Source organism: Fragaria vesca, linkage group LG6, assembly GCF_000184155.1.
Source record: "Fragaria vesca subsp. vesca linkage group LG6, FraVesHawaii_1.0, whole genome shotgun sequence".
NCBI classification, from domain to species: domain Eukaryota; kingdom Viridiplantae; phylum Streptophyta; class Magnoliopsida; order Rosales; family Rosaceae; genus Fragaria; species Fragaria vesca.
Genome location: NC_020496.1, coordinates 19,634,450 through 19,655,226, shown reverse-complemented (window position 1 = coordinate 19,655,226; position 20,777 = coordinate 19,634,450). Strand labels below are relative to the sequence as shown.

The 20,777-nt window shown below is 42.9% G+C and overlaps 1 protein-coding gene across 1 annotated transcript; it reads left to right on the top strand.

Moving 5' to 3' along the window:
* Positions 1–2,051: 2,051 nt before the first annotated feature.
* LOC101293808 (ribonuclease HI-like) lies at positions 2,052–2,702 on the top strand. The gene has a single exon (XM_004305513.1). The coding sequence runs from the start codon at positions 2,052–2,054 to the stop codon at positions 2,700–2,702; it is 651 nt and encodes a 216-aa protein (XP_004305561.1).
* The last annotated feature ends 18,075 nt before the right edge of the window (positions 2,703–20,777 follow it).

The window sequence follows — 20,777 nt, the reverse complement described above, 5'->3', positions numbered from 1 at the left end:
CCTTAGAAATTAATTTGGGGAAACATTAAATTATTTTTATTTTATTATTTTATTTTTGTCCACTCACTCTAACGTTATTAAATGTTTTCCCCTGGGCCCTTCGTTTTAAATTGCCCAGTCTGCAGAGTTCGGGTTGGATCTAGTAAGAGACGAGGCATAGTCACCCGCATTTCTGCCAGTTTTCGCCAGTAGGTTACCTGTTCAACCTACTCGTATTTTCTTGCTTCCGCTTGTGTTTAGTAGCTCTGAATACTTTAGAATTTTTGTATATTATGTGATATTCAGAAGCGTTAAATTAAGAGTGTAATATGAAATTTTCGACTTAGGGTTGTCCATCTGCAAGGGAGATTTGCTTAATCTTTTCAGTAAATTTTCCTTGGAGGTGGTCCCCGCACGACTTACTCTGGGTTTCAGGGTGAAATTCGGGGTGGGTCGTGTCACACCCCGTTCTGATGAATAATGCCTTCTCAGAGGAGGCACGCGAGGCTGGCGAGTCCCTGTGCGAAAGACTCATTTCGTACTGGGCAGAACGCGAAGCCTACGACAAGGTCGCGACTATGGAATATGTAGATGAAGTGGTGGATTATTCCGATACCAAGGAGGAAGTTATTCACTTAGCTCCCGCCGCCTTGGACGACACACCACCTCAAGTTCGCGACCCCATTTCACAAGTTGACGTAGGGACTGCAGAAAAGCCCTTACTTATTTCTATCAGTGCTAAGTTGGCGGAGGACGAAAAGGAAACCCTTCTTGCCCTGTTATGCGAATACAGGGATTGCTTCGCCGACAAATACGAAGACATGCTCGGCTTGTCCCCGGACTTGGTCTGCCACCGGTTACCAACTTATCCCGATCGACGTCCAGTACGGCAGGACGGCTGATTCATGCGAACTGAGACTCAGATCGTAGTCAAGGAAGAGATCGAAAGCATGCACCGATCAGGCATCATTCGCGTGGCAAAGTATAACGAGTGGCTGTCCAATGTTGTCCCCGTCCACAAGAAAAATGGCAAGATGCGCGTCTGTGTTGATTACCGCGACCTAAACAACGCAATACCGAAGGATATATACCCCATGCCTGTGGCTGACCTACTCATTGATGCCGCCGCGGGGCACGAGGTGTTATCCTTTATGGATGGAACGGCCGGATACCATCAGATTCCCGTCGTTGAGGAAGATCGACACAAAACCGTTTTCCGCTGCCCTGGTTTTGCCGGCGCGTTCGAGTACGTTGTCATGCCTTTCGGACTTAAAAACGCGGGGGCAACGTACCAGCGCGCCATGAACCTCATCTTTCATGACATCTTGGGGAAGTTGATCGAAGTATACATCGACGATGTGGTAGTCAAAACCAAAACACGGGCAACCCACGTTGAAGACCTGCGGCAGGTGTTTACACGGATGCGCCGACATAACCTGAAGATGAACCCCGCCAAGTGTGTTTTCTTCGCGGAGGCCGGCGATTTCCTTGGTTTCCTAGTGCATCAAAGATGCATCGAAATCCCAAAGGACAAGGCACAGGCGGTAATCACCGCTTCACCCCCCAACACAAAGAAGGAGCTTCAACAGCTGCTTGGGCGAATCAACTTTCTCCGCCGTTTCATATCCAACGCAGCAGGGAAGGTCCAACCTTTTTCACCCCTCCTCAAACTCCAGGGGGCAACCGAGTTCGTTTGGGAACCACAACATCAACAGGCATTCGATCGCATCAAGGACTACCTTACGAACCCACCAATCCTGATCCCACCTCGCGACGGTACCCCGCTTAAACTTTATATCGCCGCTGCCGACTTGTCCATCGGCGGACTCCTGGCCCAAGACGATGTGAACGGGGTAGAACACGCTGTCTATTACCTTAGCAGGGTGTTAACTGAGTGTGAGACACGATACTCACCTATGGAGAAGTTGTGTCTTGCCCTATATTTTGCAGGGTGCAAGCTGCGCCATTACATGCTTGCCTTTACCACAGTTGTGATCGCTCAATCCGACCTGGTCAAATACATGCTCTCCCGCCCTATCTTGCGGGGACGCATCGACAAGTGGATCTTAGCCATGTCCGAATTCTCGTTGCAATATGTTCCGCAAAAGGCAGTAAAAGAACAGGCAATAGCAGACTTTCTCGCTCATCACCCACCCTCAGAGCTCACGGCGTTTCGCGAGTTGGAATTCGCTACCGTGACACTCGCTCTATGGACCTTGTACTTTGATGGTTCGCGGACCGACACCGCAGCCGGAGCTGGGATAGCCATAACCAATCCCGCCGGAGATCGCTTCTCCTACTCGTTCCAGCTCGATTTCAAATGCCCCAACAACCAGGCTGAGTACGAGGCGCTGATCATCGGCCTAGAGATTTTGTTGGATTTAGGAGTCCGCGAGGTTCAGATCTTTGGCGATTCTTTGTTGGTCGTTAACCAGCTGGTGGAAAAGTTTAAGTGCTTAAGCTCGTCAATTGAGCCATACCTGCGCAAGACATTTGAGGTGTTGGATCGATTTGACGACGTCTACATCGAGCACATACCACGCGAGTTCAATTTCGCCGCCAATGAGCTCGCCCAAGTAGCGTCCGGTCTCAGCCTGCGCGACGGCGTGCGCGAACGTTTGCTCAAAGTCGAACGCCGTACGCTTCCCTCTTTCATCGCTAGGGGGCAATTTCAGGCCGACACCCCCGAAGTTGCAGCCTTGGACCCTATCGACGAGGATTGACGGCTACCATTTATCGCCTACCTCCAGAACCCCAACGACGCCGCTCACTCCAGGCAAATACGTTTCCTCGCCTTAAACTTTGTTTTACGCAATGGAGAACTCCGGCGCCGTGGGGAAGACGGAAATGATTTCCGTTGCGTGTATGGGAACGAAGCTAAACGTATCATGCGCGATGTCCATTGTGGGGTTTGCGGCTCGCACCAAGCCGGGCCAAAAATGCGATGGTTGATCCGTCGCCATGGGTACTACTGGCCAACCATTCTGAAAGACTGTATTGCCTTCGCCAGAGGTTGCCAAGACTGCCAAGCTCACGGACCAGTGCAACACATTCCCAACATCCCGTTACAGCCTATCATTAAACCTTGGCCGGGTCGCGGTTGGGCGATAGATTTCGTTGGCATCATTCATCCCCATTCTTCTGAGCAGCATAAGTTCATTATCGTCGCCACCGATTTCTTTACCAAATGGGTCGAGGCCGAACCACTCAAGGTTGCCTCCGCCAACTCGGTTTGCAACTTTATTTTCCGTAATATCATCTCCCGCTTTGGTATCCCGGAGTGCATCGTTACGGACAGGGGGGCAGCTTTCATGGCTGATTCAGTTGTTAAGTACTTAAACGACTACGGAATCAAGCTTCTCCACTCTACGCCATATTATGCACAGTCCAACGGCCAGGCGGAGGCTAGTAATAAGGTCATCCTTAGCATCCTCCGCAAGATGTTGGAGTTGAACCCGCGTGTCTGGCATGAGGAACTCTACCACACCTTGTGGGCTTACCGCACTTCAAAACGCGGCCCGACGGATACCACACCGTACGCTCTTATGTACGGTCATGATGCCGTCCTTCCCCTTGAGATCAATATCGCTTCACTCCGCGTTCAGGAACAACATCAACTACTTGGCGAGGATTACGTCCAAGCCATGTGGCAGGAGCTTGAAGATCTTGACGAGCACCGCGTCACCGCTTTCAACAATCTTGTCCTCGAGAAACAACGCATCGCACGTTCGTATGATAAGGTCACGCGCGGACGGAGCTATGCTGAGGGCCAGAAAGTGTGGCGCGCGGTACTCCCACTTGGGGAAAAAACCGACGGTCGAGGCAAGTGGTCCGCTCGATGGGAAGGCCCCTTTATTATTCATCGTATACTTCCCAAGGGGGCATACCACCTGCGCGACTTGGACGGTCCCATTCATCGCAATCCTATTAATGGCCGCTTCCTCAAGCGCCACATTGCAGGAGTTTGGGAACGCGAGGATCCTCCACCTCCCCCAGGCCCCGTCGCCACTGTCAATAGTGCTACGCGCCATCGCGTTCTCGCTCCGCCGCCTAACACTAGGGGGCAACCCGGGATAGAAGACTGATAGAGTACGTTTTAGCATACCAGCCTAAAAAGGCCAGTATAAGATTGGGGCCTATTCCAGAGGTCCTAAATAAGGATAACTCTATTTTTCTTCATTTTCTGTAAACGTGCAAAGTCTAAACGCAAAGGCCAGTACAAGATTGGGGCCTATTCCAGAGGCCCTAAAAAAAAAACAATAAATTCATTTATTTTGCCCTTTTTGGCGTTGTTTCAATACAAGTTTCGAACATCGGCTTTGCGGCCGAAGCAACTACATTGACAGGAAGGGTGAAATTAGACTATGTTTACAAACAAAGGCATAGATCTGCAGATATTGGAAGCCTCAACCCGCATATCTTGCAGGGTTGAAGAAGAGACTGCCGCCGCATCCTTCGTTTAAAGTTGGCAAACGTCCTGCTTCTTTAAACCAGCACGAGCCTTGACACCGGCCCGGACCTAAAACAAATTGTTGGGAAGCTAGAGGTCCACTGGACCAGGGTCCCTCATGCTACCGGTCATGCCTGGAAGGTGCTTGAAGGGCACTGACCAGAACTTGAAGCGCAAGCGGATGCGGAGCCTCGAGAGCCTCACGTTTGGACAGAACAGCCGGTGCAAGGCAGAAGGTACCCAACCATTAGTTTGTCCAAACAAAGGCTTGACCTGAGAGTAGATTTTCAGAATCAGAAAGAACGAAGAGTGAAAATGTGAGGTGGGGGCTTTGCTTTAAGCAGGGACAAGAGGATGTACAGAAGGGTATAAGAGCCCATGGCAAGGGGGCAAAGACTTAACTGGTACTTCGCCCCGGCCAAGCGTTTCTTTTTATAGGCGAAAATGTTGATTTTCCTTTCAACAGATGTCCTCCATGCAGCAATTTGCTCCGAGATATGAGCTTTGGGGATAAGGTCGGACGCGTTGTTCCATAATGACTACCCGCGTTCCAAGCGAGTAGTTGCATTGGAAACTCCCACCAAATCTTGGAAGAAGATTTTTTCCTGGGAAGGCAGTTTTTACACAAGAGTTGACAAGAGCGGGAAAGATTTGATTTAATAATAATATTATTATAAAGGTTCATACAAAGGGGGCAAAGCGCTGATCGGGCCTAAACCCGCCTCGAAGCCCTATACAAATCTATGAGAAGGCCTTCTAAGGCCAACTCTTCAACATCCGCCTGGGCTTGGGCTTCGTCGGCAGCAGCAGCAGCCGAGTCCAAAGCTTCCTGGGTCTCTTCCGTGGCCTGCACACGGGTTTCTGCCTCTTCAGCTCGGGCCAAGTTCTGGCGAGCTTGAGCAAGCTGAGCTTGCAGCTCCGCTATCTGAGCCTCCAAGGCCTCCACTTGCCGAGCATAGACAGTGCATGGATTCTCTGACGATGCCTCAGGGATTTCAGCGTCATCAAGCTCGGCTAAAAGGGCTGCCATCTGATTGTCTAAGGCTTGGCGGATTTTCTCGTGAGCAGCCGACTGGGCACCGACATCTTGAACTCGGCGAGCCTGTAGCTCGACAGCGTCGGTGAGTTCCAACACATGGTCTAGAGCAGGATTGCTCCCAGCGAGGTGCCGAATCAGAGCTTCATGGGCCTCGCGGGCGCACCTCACCAAGTCGAATACGTTCATGTGGGGACCTTGGCGCAGTAGCCCGTGAAAGAAAGCCCGGGCTAGGCGAATGGGCTCTGGATCGGCAGGCGGGGTAATCTGGGCCCGAAGACGAGCGGTCCGGGTAGCCAAAGTTAGCAAATCGTTTGTTGACTTTAATGAGTTTGGTTCGAAGAAAGGTCGCTTACCAAAGCGTGCTCTTGCCGATATCGTTCATCCTCTAGCAGCTCTTCTTCGTCCTCGACAGGGTGCTTCCGCGAGCTTTCGCCGCTTGTTGGCCGGGGAATAACGGGAGAAGTCTCACCGTCATGGTCCGCCGCGGGCTCCTCTTGAACAGGTGCTTTCCCTTTGTCTCCGGCACCCTCAGGTCTTCTGACCGATCTCCGGCGGGGTGTAGACTGTAAAGGTAGACAGGAGAGTTAGGAGGAAGCATTTTGTTGAAGTGGTAAAGGCGGTATGAAATTTACATAGTTGGTGGTTTACCTCGGGTGCGGGATCGCGTTCTCGAATGACGATCCCGGTCGAGCGATGGGTAGCGGGAACTGGTGGAAGCGCAGGCCTAGACCCTGTCGCAGCCTTTGAACCGCTCTCTTCACGGTCGCGCTGGGCATCAAGAATGACACGGTCTGACTCGCCCAAAATATCGTATAGGGGATAAAAGATGGCAGCAAAGACAGCATCATCTGGCAACCCCCAATGGTTGTCGGACAAGGATCGCCACCAAGAGAGATAGGCGGGGTCAACGCCCAGTGAAGGCTCGATCTCGAGCAAGTCAGGAGTGAGAGGGAAAATGTTCTGCAGCGGGGTGACCCGGTCGGACTCGCCAATCTTCCTCCAGGAGGTGTACTTGTTCACCGAATGGAAGAGTGGATAGGGGATCCCTTGAAAGAAGCCGAGTTGTCTGGCGAAGTGGTTGGGGGCATATAGCTTGAAGCCTTGTTCATCCTTGGCGAGTTGAAGGTCGCAGCATGAGGATGCTCTCATGAAGACGGTCTTGGCATCTGAGTCCGAATCAGAGCGCGGGAAGAAGCCCGTCGATAAGACTTCAGGGTGGCGCCGACGAACCATCATGTCTATGGTGGGAGGCGGTTCGAGTTGGTTGTACAGGATGGAGAGGCTGGCGAAGAAGGACAGGGGGGTCCGGTTTGCAGCGTTCCTGCACACCGTGAAGCCAAGCAGTTGGTCCTCGGGCAGGAATTCTAGCGGGGCTCGCCGGAAGAGTCGGAAGTACAGCTGCGTCCATAAATCAAGGATCCACAGAGGGCCAGCAGAGAGATGGAAGGGTCTTAGGGACAGCATGTGCAGGGACCGGTAGAGCGCGCCCAGCACGGGCTGCCCTAGCCCCACTTCGATTCCATTGTAGAGTGCCTCAGCCAGCTTTGTCCATTTCCCTGTAGGTTTGTGAGCACTGCCACAGAATATGAATTTATCAAGCCAGTACTCAAGGAAAGCGATACCTCCTTCGTGTTGTTCTGCATGGCCGATATAGAACTTGCTCCATACTCTGTACGAGCCTTTCAGGGCGCGGCGGGCCCCCAGGTTGCAGGAGTGCGTAAACTCGGTCGATGCAAAGTCGCCTGGCGCGTATGGCTTTGCATGAATCGGCAGCCCGGTGATGGTGAGGATGTCCAGCAGAGAGATGCCCATTTGCCCGAAAGGAAAATCGAAAGTGTTGGTGGCACTGTTCAATAAGCAGGCCGCGGCAGCAATGGGTGCTCGATCAGCATGAGGAGGCAGTGAGAAGCTCAAGGCAATGGCTTCGTTGATGCCGGTTGCTTCCCAGATCGCTTGGACGGTCTGGAGGCGAGCCGTGTACCATGCCCGGTCCTCCGCGGTGACGCTGTGCCATTCCCCGACCCAGATATTTGTATGAGAGCGGGCTTGGTGAAACCAGGAGGCGAAGTTTCCCGGTTCGCGATGCTGGGCAAGGATTGGTCGGCGCACGGAGGCGATATAGTGGTCCAGATCAGCGGCGGACAGAGGTTGTTAAGGGGTCGGACCGAGCAGGGCTGCCCCTGTTTCAAGGAAATAGATGGGTGTTCCTTGAGGAGGGTTGTTGGCAAAACGGCGAGCGAGGCCGGTCGACCAAGAGCTCGCCGCCGTGAGGTTAAGGTTTGGATCGTTAGCAGTTGGTTTGGGAGCCATTGTTTCTGGGCGGAGTGAGTCCGGTGGTGAAGTTCTGTTGGTTGCAGAAGAAAGGGAAAAGTTTGGTTGCAAAGCGATGGTGAGATGTAGGGACCCGCATCGAGGTTTATAAAGGAGACGGACTGTAACGTCTTTTCAATCAGTAGCCGTAATGAGGAGACGCGATGACGACCGAAACGTCAGCACGTTTCAAATTTCAAACAGTCACAATGATGAAGGGAGGCGATGATGCCGAAACGTCAGCACCTTTTGAATTGCGAATTCCCGTAAATGGCTCATTTAGGCCTTTTCGCTTATCCGTTGCGAAATGGATTAAGCTCAAGGCCTAGGGGGCAATGTTTGAGCCTAGTGGGTATTTTTGGTCCAAGACTCGGGGTACGTTTTGGATAACATTTGGGCCAGTACCTGTGGCCCTTTTTTAATGCGAAGCCCATGAAGGGTGGCGAAGTCTGGCTACACGCGAGCTGAAGTTTTGCAAGGATTCCGATACCCCGCGGGATTCGATGTCCTCGCGGGATCCTTTGTTCCAGTTCGTGTAGGATTCTACAGTGCATGGCGAGGTAGAGTTGGAAATGGACTGTAGTACTCCGCGGGATAAGATCGCTTAGTGTTCGAGTTCGCGTACGACGCTACAGTGAGATGATGCGGGGCGGTGAGCGAGACCTAGGCGAAGTCTGTTCTGGACACGTGTTGCACGGATCGCGCGGCTCGCGAGCTGGTCGTATCCTTGTGGAATTCTAATTGCTGAGTCCAAATGGGTTGTGACTAGGTCTATGCGGATTGCTTGCGGATCGCTATATAAGGGAGCTTGACATAATCAAAGAGGACACACAATCAATCATACAAAAACAAGTACAAATCCTCGAGCATCCTCGAAACCCTAAGTTCTAAGTGCACTTCGCCTTAGTTCTCAGACCCCTCCCTGATTCGCCTTTCTCCCTATTTGTTGCTCTGCTCGCTCTAACAGTGAGTATCGATTCACAAGTGACAAGAAGTTTTACTCGTAATCCCTTATCCGCGAGGTGGCACCGGTAACCCCCTCTTCGCTTGTTTAGAAGTCTAGCCGCAGCGCATTCCTTTCCTCGCCCGCGAGGTGGCACGCCCCGCATATCTCATTCTCTTTACTTTTGAGTCACCGGAGTTCCGACTCTGCCCCTGCTGAGACGCGTGGCCAAAACAGTAGGAGCTGGAGGGTCTATGGGTCTAGGCCCTATGTGGATTAGAATGGGTGAGAGAGAGGGAGTCGGCTGAGTGTTCGATCAAAACCAAGAGTGAGAGGAAACGGGACAAGAACTAGAAACACAAAAGTAGAGAGAGAGAAACACCCCTTTTCAATTTCGTTTCCTTCAAAAGGTAGAATTAGAGCATCTCCAACAGCTTCCCCATTTTCTTGAACTTCTCAATTTTGGGGAATATAGAGCTCTTTTCAGGTCCAACAGCTTCCCCATCCCATTCCCCAAAATGGGGATGAAGAAGAAAAAGAAGTCTTTATTCCCCAAAATTGCAGCAAAGCCTTCCTTCCCCAAAATTAAATTCTTCAAGTACTTCAACAAATTTAAAACAACAATAAAATATTTGATTGGGTAATTTATTGTTACAATGAAATATATAATGTTTTTTTGTTATAATTCATGATGATATATTATATTTTATTGTTGTATTAAATGCCGAAATCTCCAAAATGGAGAAGCTGCTAGATTTTGATCATAATTTTTTTGGAGAATTTAGCTTTTGCTTCCTCATTTTAGAGAAATTTTGAGGAAGCTGTTGGAGATGCTCTTAGTTTTGCCATGGCTTTATATCAAATTTATTTCTATGTGTTCTTAAGATTAGCTTCTAATTACTTTGATTCTTGATTATTGTTTTGAGTATAATATGATTCTTTTGTTTGATTATAGTTGGTAATTTCGAATTCTCAGACATGTTTAGACAGCAAAATCGAATTCGAAAAGGATGTTATTGATTAGAATCGTTGTGGTTGAAGCTCAAGAACATGGTTCTTGAGTTTGGGTGTCCAAATCAAATTTTGGATCCTTTTGATTCAACTGTTTGTTATGTTTAAAATCGTTCTAATGTTTTGTAATTGTTCCTTTTCTGTTTTGGAGCTTTAAAACTCCATTTGTTACTCCAAAAATCGATTTAAAGCTTCCAAAACCAAGTTTTATTGTTGCTGTAAATTCCCAGAAAAAAATGCAGAAAATCTTTGTTTTCTTGCCTACTTTGAAACATGATATCTCTCAGCTCAGGTCTTTGTTTTAAAATCGGAAAGTATCTCTGTAATCCTCATATATCCATCTTTGTGTGTGTTAAATTTCACAGGATTTGTTAACATTTGGTGTGTTAAATAGCTTGCCAAAACAGTAGCAGACTCAGCAAAACTGAATTTTCTGGGTTCTCAGATTTTTGCTTCAACTTTGAGAGAGCATAACTTTCTATCCAGGGCTTTGTTTTTAAAACTAAAACTATGTATTTAAAGCCTGTAATCCCATCTTCAAAATAGGGTTGGTCCAACAATTTTGGTTGGAGTTGAGTGGGTGGAATTTGAAGCCAAATATAGCATCTTGCACACTGTTTTTTTTTTACTAAGGCTGAAACAAGAACTTTGTTTTTAACTTGATCTTTCCTGTAGCAGCTGAGTTCTATATCGGGTCCAGCAGTTATCTAAGCATACTCTAAGTTTTATTTGGTATTTCTTGTATAGTTTGGAATAGTAGAATTGTTCTTATGCATAGTTACTACTTATAACATAGTTACTAATTTTAGCTCATCATTTTTTGTATGTGCTTTACCTTTTAGGTAAGGTTCTGGAGATGATCTTGGCAATCCACAAGTGTGATAAGTGAAGTTTGAGCTCGAGTTTGTGTTGTGCAAATCGAGGTAGCTAGGGTTTGATAGGGTGTTTGTGTTGTTGTTATTTATGCTATTACATGGTTTGTTTGATATTGGATTGTTGGTGATATTGGATGTATTTGTGATATTGGATTATTTGGTATTGGGTTGATTGATATTGATTTGCTTGACATTGAGTTGTTTGATATGAATTGATTTAAATATTGGATGATATTGATTTTTTGAATCGATTATGACATGTTTATATTGGAAAGCATGTGATTCTATTTTGAAATTATATTATATGTTGTCATGGGAAAAAGTGAGGTTGGAGATTAAAAGAAGAATGAGTGTTGGGAATATATGAAACTTTGTTATTAGGAAACTATTTTTGTAGTTGAGTTTTCTCATGGGTTGTCAAAGATCCAGGCTAGCCCACACGTGCATAAATTTGGGAAAAGTAGGCCCCTTCGGTGGTGGACATCGATAAAAAGATATTTCTAGTTTCGGGTTTGGAGACCATAGGTGTGAAGGTCAGGTGTGAAGGTGAGAGTCAAGTTCATATTACATTTATGTAATCCCGATATGCCATGTGTGTTTGTTGTGTGTTTGTAATGTTTTAAACACGTGTGTTTTAAGTACATTCTTATAAGGTTGTAATTTAAATAAAGGTTCGAAGGTTTTGTTTTCTATGTCATGTAATGATATTGGTCTCATTTTAATTATGGATATTAAACTGTTTGTAATTAAAGTGCGATTCACTCCTTAACTCGAGGTTAAATCTTTACTCGAGTTGAGATGTGACAAGTTGGTATCAGAGTATTAGGTTAAGTCCCTAGAGAATTAGAAAGTCAAAATTTTTAGTTTAGTTATCCTTATGAATTGAGTTTAGTTATCCTTACATTTTGATGTATAAGTATGGAGTCGGTCCAAAGTGAGGATATATATGGAGAATTCAAGGTTGGACCCAACGGACCTCGACCTGTTGACAATATTGACTATCATTTAAGGATTCATCACACTGCGACACTACGACTCAGAAATCGTATAAGAGATGTGGGACAACAATGAATGTTTTACACACCTCAAATGCAACAACAAGTCGTGCGTCATAGAATAATGCGTGATCAGGACATCGTATTGTGTGAAAGAATACAAGAAGCATTAGATGACTTTTACCACCAACTGGAGGAAGATATGGTGTTACATGGTGGGATCCAATGGTCTCCGCCAGGTGTGGATTTAGGAAACAATCAAGTAGAAGTTGACGAGGAAGACCCTAACTATGAACCTATGGAGGTAAGTGAATCTGTTTCGAGACCTCCCCAGCCTGACCTAACTCCACCAGCCAATGAGGAGCAAATGGATGAGGATGACGACGGATCGGTGCATTCGGTTACGTATCTCTCATCTGACACTTCTGTTATAGATATGTCAGATGATGACATGTAGAATTTAGGTTTTCTGACTGTTGATATTGTACATCGGTGATAACAACAAATCAATGTCAGAAAACTTGTACAGCTTGTCCTTTGACGTAGATTTGTTGTTATCTGCTGTACAATAGCAACATTCAGAAAACCTAAATTCTACATGTCATCATCTGACAGATCTTTAACAGAAGCGTCAGATGAGAGATACGTAACCGAATGCATCGATCCGTCGTCATCCTCATCCATTTGCTCCTCATTGGCTGGTGGATCTAGGACAGGCTAGGGAGGTCCCGAAACAGATTCACTTGCCTCCATAGGTTCGTAGTTAGGGTCTTCCTCATCAACTTCTACTTGATTGTTTCCTAAATCCACACCTGGCGGAGGCCATTGGATCCCACCATGTAACACCATATCTTCCTCCAGTTGGTGGTAAAAGTAATCTGATGCTTCTTGTATTCTTTCACACAATACGATGTCCTGATCACGCATTATTCTATGACGCACGACTTGTTGTTGCATTTGGGGCGTGTAAAACATTCATTGTTGTCCCACATCTCTTATACGATTTCTGAGTCATAGTGTCGCAGTGTGATGAATCCTTAAATGATAGTCAATATTGTCAACAGGTTTGGAATTTGTTTATGGGTTGCAGTTATTTGAAGGATTGGGTGTCTGGATTTGCTAACAATTTGACCGATTTGGTATCTGGGTAGCTTGAAACTGGTAAGAATTGATCAATTTCATGTTTATGTCTCTTTTTCTTTTTCTGGGTGGGATTGCAATTGCTTTGTTCTTCTGATCTGGCATCATAGGAAGTAGGTTGGTCTTTACACATCTTTAATTAGTCCAAATTCAAGGGCGCGGTATTCATTCTTATATGTGAGTGTTTAGATTTGTTTGTTTCCAATTACATGAGAGTGTTCAGATTTGGGGCATGTCATTCTGGATTCTGATTCATCTCCAAATTCATCACAGGTACGTAGTTGATGATGTTGACAGAGACAACGTTCCACTATTCAGTTGGTGGTGCATGACCTTTTGATGAAACCTACATGCTGTTCCAAAATCAATTGGCATCTTCGGGTGTTTTTCTGATTCATCTACAAACACTATTAATGTTTGTTGTTCTTTCTTGTGAATTTTTTCTGTTGTAATCCCTAGTCCTGTATAATTGTATATGAATTACCAAACATGGGTCATGTGGTAGTTAACATAAGCTAAGCTAAAGGAGTCCCAGACTGTCATAGAAAATAAGGTGAGCAAAGATAGTCTCTTGTGTACGAAACGTGTTGTAAAAGGGTTCACCAACGACGAAGCAACACCGCCATCCATTCCACTCAAAGAGGACTCCCAAAGAACCGAATCCAAACCCTCTTCAATGCCAACTCCAGCCTTAGGCAATGTGCTAGGGTTAAGGTTAGGGTTTGCGACCGCCTTCCCCACCCTAGCATCCGCACCACTACCAGCCACACCACCTGGATTACTGAGAACCAACACCTCTGACATGTCTGGAGGACCACTGCAATCTGCAGATTCATGTTTCAAAAGGCCACAAGTCTTGCTGAAGTCAGACACATGTTCATACCTAAATTGCAAGTTTAACTAAAAGTCACAACAATCCTAAACTAACCATTATATATAAATGTGTAAAACAACGGTAAATTTGTTGTCAATATTGTAATTTTTTTTTTCTAATTAAATTGTAATTTTGGTTCAGTTAGTTAATTAAATTCAGTTTACCCCCTTGTGGTTTGGGGGTGATTTCATGTTAGTCCCTACACTTTTATTTTCATCAGTTTACCCCTTGAACTCTTCAATTTCTGTTTGCCGTGCCCAAATTCTCATATTCCGTTTGAATTGACCTTTAATTATCAGCAGTTAAGGTCCGATTTGGACATATAAGGTCCGATTTGCCCAAATTCTAGATACTGGCCTCACAGTTAAGGTTAAAATTATCAGTAGTTAAAGTCCGATTTGGACAGAATATAGGACATTTGGTCACGCTTGAGGAAAATTCAAAAGTTTGAGGGGTAAACTGATGAAATTGAAAGTATAGGGATTAACATGAAGTTACTCCCAAACCTCATGGGATAAACTGAATTTAATTCATTGTAAAATCATTAAATCAGTAGTGTTAAAATTACAATTTGGTACCATAGATAACCTCATAATTAAAAGTCAAAATTATTTACACTACTAGCATGCATTTAGTCTCTTAGAACACATGCGCATGGAGTAAATTGAATTGAATGGAAGTAAGAGGCCATGAATCCACAATCGTCCTAATTCTACAAAAGGAAGGCGCAACCAAAGGTGCTACAGGCCTTACTTGAACAATCCAAAAAGCAAGAAGCTCATGTACACAAAATGCTCCTTTGGCCACCTGAGCGGCCAGCCAAACCATCTTTGACCTCGCACCTGAATATGCTACTCCATAGTTTGAACAAAGGTACATATAAGGTATGGCGTAACTAGATGGGTTTCCGAAGTTTCATATTGAAGCCATCAGGGATGGCTTACTGACTAGTTCAGATTCCAATTCCACCCAAGACCTCACTGCTAATAAGGTCTAATGCATGTTTGGTACATGAGACTAAATTGTATTGTACTAGAGGAACTAGCTAAGTGGTTTGAGCTATGTTTGGTGTGAGGGAGTACTAGACTTTTGCATTTCTTTGCCTTTAGATTAGCTGCATATTGACTGTGTCTTGGTCAGCTTTTCCAATGATATTGTAAAGACGGTTTGTAAATGATGTGCAATGAGAGACACAACAAATAGTGTGTGCACCAGAGAGCAGGACCAAGATGGGTAAAAATCTATTGGGTTCCATAGATGAGTTCAGGGGAATCAGTGAAGGTTTGGGAAAATTTGTGTTTAAGTTCTTGAAATTTTCTTGAAATCTTGGTTTAACATGGGCGATTTTCTTGAAATTTTTTCAAGGTTAAATCTCACTTTTCAGCATAAATATTACTTGTTTAAGTTCTTGGTGGAATATTAGTTTGAATTCGAATGGTATAGTTTTGGAGTTTGAATTTGCTGAATTTGGTCAATATAGGTTCTAGCCTTCTAGGTATTGCAAAGATCAAGAGGTTTTGATCCGGATATATTTTGGGTGTTTTTGAGTCTTGTATTNCATTTTTTTTTTTTTTTTTTTTTTGAGTTTTTTGATCTAGATGCAAGTCTAACCTTACGCAGTACTTGCCTCACTAAACATGGTTCAAGTTAGTATTGAGTAAACATACTCGAGTGAAAGTAGGTCAAATATTAAGAATAGACTGACCCAAAATTATCTTAGGTACCAAACGTACACTTAGGGTTTAGATTTTAAGCTCTAGTGTTTACGGTATAAACAAGGCGTATCACCTACCACACTGTCCTTTGTTGGTGGAGGTATGTGAAACTAGGTCAAACACTCGACCTAAGAAGAGGCGGTTTCGTTTTGATCAGTTTTGGGAAACTCATGCAGAATGTGAAGGGGTGGTGCAGGGTGGTCACATGCCTTGTTCATTAACGCTTGGTGGTAGATGATATATGCCAAAGTGTAAGGAATTAAGTACACCAAACCATCATCCATCTCGGACCCGACTGCTGCTGCATAGTTTGGTCACAGGGCTTGACCCAAGTGTCTAAGCAAGGCATTGTGTACTTAATTCCTAATAGAATTCTAACCTATTTACAATATATATATATATATAGTTCCTTTCTAAAGAGGGATCCCTCTTTGAAATTAAAATGCGGGACTCCTTATTTCGCTCATTTTCAGGTCGTATTCCCACATCTCAACTGTACAATGTCTAAAACACAGTGTGTTGATCATTCCTGCAAAGTTTCATCAAATTTGAAGTTCATTTGAGCTTCCGTAATCGTAATTTACACGAACGGTTCTGTTTGGATAACTTTTGTTCTGTTGATTTATTTAATCTAATTCGGTACCCAAATGATTTTCAAATTTGATGAAACTTTGCAAGAATGATCTACACACTGTGTTTTAGACATTGTACGGTTGAGATGTGGGAATACGACCTGAAAATGAGTGAAATAAGGAGTCCCGCACTTTAATTTCAAAGAGGGATCCCTCTCTGGAAGGGGACTGTATATATATATATATATATTAGTTACTATCCAGAGCGAAATTTTGCTTTAAAATTAACGTGCGAAGGTGTTTATTTGACCCACTTTTTGGTCACAAATCCACGTCTCCACAGTTCAATATATAGATACTAATGTATAAATCATTCCTGTAAACCTTCATCTAATTTGATGATCATTAATGTAGCGAATTAGATTAAATCAATAAACGACCCATAAATTTGTCCAAGTATAACAGTTAATGTAAATAGCGATTATGAAAACTTAAACGATCATTAAATTAGATGAAACTTTGCAGAATTCATCTATGCAATAGTATCTATATATTGAACGGTGGAGATATGGATTTATAACCAAAAAGTTGGTCAAATAAGCATCTTCGCACGTTAATTTCAAAGCGAAGTTTCCCTTTGGATAAAAACTATTTATATATATATACACACACAATCAGGATTAAAGACGCACATCCATGATTTAGCAAAAGTGTTGATGAATGATGTGTCAAACCCTTATTGGGTCCTCCTTTTCCACTATCTTTGAAAAGAACACTCATGCAAAAAGCTATGCATGATGAATCCTTTTAATCTATCTATAACGAGTGGGATGCTAGTGGGATGTTTTTAACCTACTGCAGACGGTTGCATGCATGTGAGTTATTTTTACTAATACATAATTAAAACATTCCTAGAAGGAATTAGCCTTTAACATGCCAAAATTTCACCTAAAAACTTATAGTCGATGTAGTTATTGGGTTTGGCGAAATCACGATTTTCTTAACAAGAACTGTTTCAATTAAAATACAGAAGAGTAATCGAATAACAAAACTAAACTATAAACATGGACAGAAATAATAGATTGACAAAATATTTTTTGTGACGGGGTATTAGGCACAAAGTAGAATTTATTTATTTAAACATAAATACAAACTAAAACCGAGAGCCTCACTCTTGGGCAAACAGCTAAAAGTTGTTTAGCTACTCATAATTATGATTACAAGTACTTACTTCAAATAAAAGATACACCACTCCACACTGACTCGAACAAGAAGGAAAGAACACACTGCTAAAGTTAGCTTTCTTACTCCTTGAGAGAAAATTATTCGCCTCAATTTTCAATCTTTTCAATCCACTGAGCACATGCTAAGGTGGAATCAATTTCCTTTTTCTTGAGAGATAAAAATAAATCACTGCTAATGACCTCAAGATGGTCATAGGCGGTAATAATTATTTTTTCTCCAAATGCAAGATAAATATTCTCTTGATCATCCTCGATGATTTTCTTGATATATTTCAGGGACATGGCTTTCATCCATGGGATACTAGAATTAGGTTGCCCATTGTATCCTTGACACGCAGGCTCAAAAGTATTGCCCTTGGATAATTCTTATATAGTGGTATGGAGATAAGTATTTTGTTTCTCCATTTTTCTTCTATATCCACTCAAGAGGTGTAGATCTGAACTTAAGGTTGAGAATGCAGTTTGACTTTCTAACATTCTTGACTATGTTGACTATAATGGCAAGCAATCCCTTAAGATCGTCTTTTGATTTTGTCCACATATTATGAACAAAGCCATTTTCAACTAGCCAAAGCTTATGTTCTTGAGGATGTTCACTCTGAACATTCACAACATATCTTCCTAAATATGGTCCTGGGACGGTAAAAAGTGTTTCTCGCAGGATTCGGTCACAAGAATGAATTCCAATGCTATCATGAAATTTGAACCACTCTGATTCTTTTAATGCTAGAACTCTAGCACTTTCTAGACCTTTAAGGTATTTTACCTTGAACATATTCGCTGGGACAACACTATGTTGTTTATTCCCTTAGTGTGCTTCATGCAACTCTTCTGACAGAGCTTGAAGTGATTGTACCATGAGTCCCAAGTCACTTTTCTGAAAGGCAAACATCAGATTATCGAGCAATGCTTTCTGGTAGAAAGCCAATTTTTTTCCACAACGAAAAATTTGTTCATGAAAAGTATTTAATTGATAATCATGAACGTTTGAGACTCTCTTAGGAGTAAGCCTGCTTTTTGGCAAAACAACAGCTATCAACGGTCTTGTTAAGCCTTTACCGTCTGCCATTTGAGACGGGCTAGCCAATCCTTTGCCCTAGGATTGGTCAATTATGGCTGGTCTTTTAGGACACAACAAGAAACTCTTAAGATACTTTTTGATTTCTTGTGGTTGTTCTGGTTCTTTCCCTGGTCTTCTATTTCTAGGATTACGACCTTTGTCGCTTCCTTCACTTCTGCTGAACATTGCCAATTCTTTGGTTAAGGCGTCAGGAAGATAATTGTTGTTACTTGCAATTACTTCCACATTATAATCATATGGATTAAGAAATAATTGTCAGTTTGCTAATCTACCTCTATCAGCAGCCCTATCAAGCTTGAAATTTTTAAATTTTTTTACTCTTGCGCAATCTTTGCGCACAGTAAATGGTTTTCCTAAAAAGGCGGGAGAATTTTCAATTGTTTTCTTCACCGCAAGAATTTCTTTTTCCCTTGTGGGATAATTTTGCTCTGCAGGGCTGAACTTGCCACTACAAAACTTTAAGATTTTTTTCTGTGTTGGTGCATGGAGTTCTTGCGAGAACAACACCAGCCCAAAAATTGTCACTAGCATCGATCTGTTTGAAGAATGATCTCATCATTTTCTTCAGGTTGATGAAGTAGAGGCAAATTTTTGCATAGGTCTTTAATTTGCCTGACAATCTTTTCATCATCTTCTGTGAATTTCCTAGTTCTCTTAGAACTTGTTTTTGGAGAGAACATTGTTGTTAATCCAGCAATTTTAGGATGGAAATCTCCTCCATAATTTATGACACCTAAAAATCTCTGTAGACTTTTGGCATCTAGGATCTTATCTGGGAATTTCCAGATTTTTTCCAGGATATGAGGTTGGAGCTTGATAACTCCATTCTTGATGTTTATTCCTAAAAAATCAATCTCCTCTAGGACTAAAAAGACTTTCTTTTCTCCTAGGATAATTCCATGTTGAACTATTAGCTTGACTACCTCATATAAATGTTTCATGTGTTCTTTTTTGGTTTTGGAGAACACCAATATATCATCAATATAGACGACACATAAATCTGCCACATGTTTGAAAATATTATCCATCTTTCTTTGAAAAATTGATGGAGCTTGTTTCAAGCCAAATGACATTACTAACCATTTGTAATGTCCCTATGGAGTTCCGAAGGTAGTAAGAAGGATGCTATCTGGATGCATTTTAACTTGCCAAAATCCAGACTTTGTATCAAATTTTGAGAAAATATTTGCTCCTTTGAGCCTATTAGTCAGCACTCTTGCCTGTGCTATTTGATAACCATCATTAACAGTCTTTTTGTTAACATCTCTGTAATCAATCACTATTCTTGCTTTACCTCGTACTTGTTTAGCATGATTCCTAACATAGAAGGCAGGAGCATGATGAAGACTGTTTGATGGTCATATCAACCCTTTTCCAAAAGATCAGCTATATCTTTTCTAAATTCTTTCTGATCTTCTTCTTTGTATTGAGGGATTGCTTTTACATGACAAATGACATTCATGTCATGAAGTTTTAATTCACAGACCACTGGGTCTTTTTCCCAAAACTTCAATGGGTTTATATCGATGTTTTGTTTCAGCATATCCTTAATCTCACCAAGGGTAAGCTTTTTCTGCTTCTCAAGCTTGGTTTCAAAATATTTGAGATTATGTTCTTGGACAAAACTGGTTTCAAAAACCCAGCAGCCACACCACTTTCTAGTTTAGTCATCTGATAGACTATATTTGGAATTCCCTCTAGATATTCTATACGTCTAGACACTTCTGCTAGAGATTCTTGATGCCTCGCATCAACTTGTTGTACTAGAAATTCAAGCTTTTCTAGTATTTGTTCAATTCCTGTTCCCATCTTGGAATTTCTTTTGAGCTCCAGCCAAAGGCTAGACTCTGATACCAGTAAAGTAAATCTATGAAATCTGCTCGAGATAATTTGCTCGAGGTGAAATCTGCTCAAGATAATCTACTTGACAAGAAAAAAAAACTGACTAATTTATCCTAGAGATAATCTAGAGGTTCTTGGTATACTTCAAGGGTTTCTTTGATAATCCTAATGTTCTTCTGAACTCTATAGATTTTTCTCTGAACCAAATAAATATTATCCTAATAATTAGGATTTTCTCTAGTTGATCTAAAAGTTTTTAGGATTGTCAATTGTTTCTATTCTTCTAGCAATTCTTCTCTAATTTCTTTGCAAATGGCAAGCAATTGTGTTCTAGTAAGCAACAAAATTATGATATTGAAAAATTAACTGTTTACCTTTGAGTATAGAGGATAGATTTCAGCGGCAAAATATTAAAATAAACAAATTCATGAATATGGACCCAACACGCTCCGTCAAAGTTTTATATATAACAGTTAAAAAGAGATGTGAAAAAGAGAGGGAGTAGTGAAACTTGTATAACCGGTCATCACCTTTTAATAAAGGGATATGAAAACGTTTAGATGATTTATGCTTTGGCTGTCTCTAATGCCTTTTTCACAACCAACCATTGCTTGACACCTTTTTCATCCGTGAATTGAGAAGAATGCGGACGTCTGCTTCTGAACCTATATATATATATATATATATATATATATATATATATATAT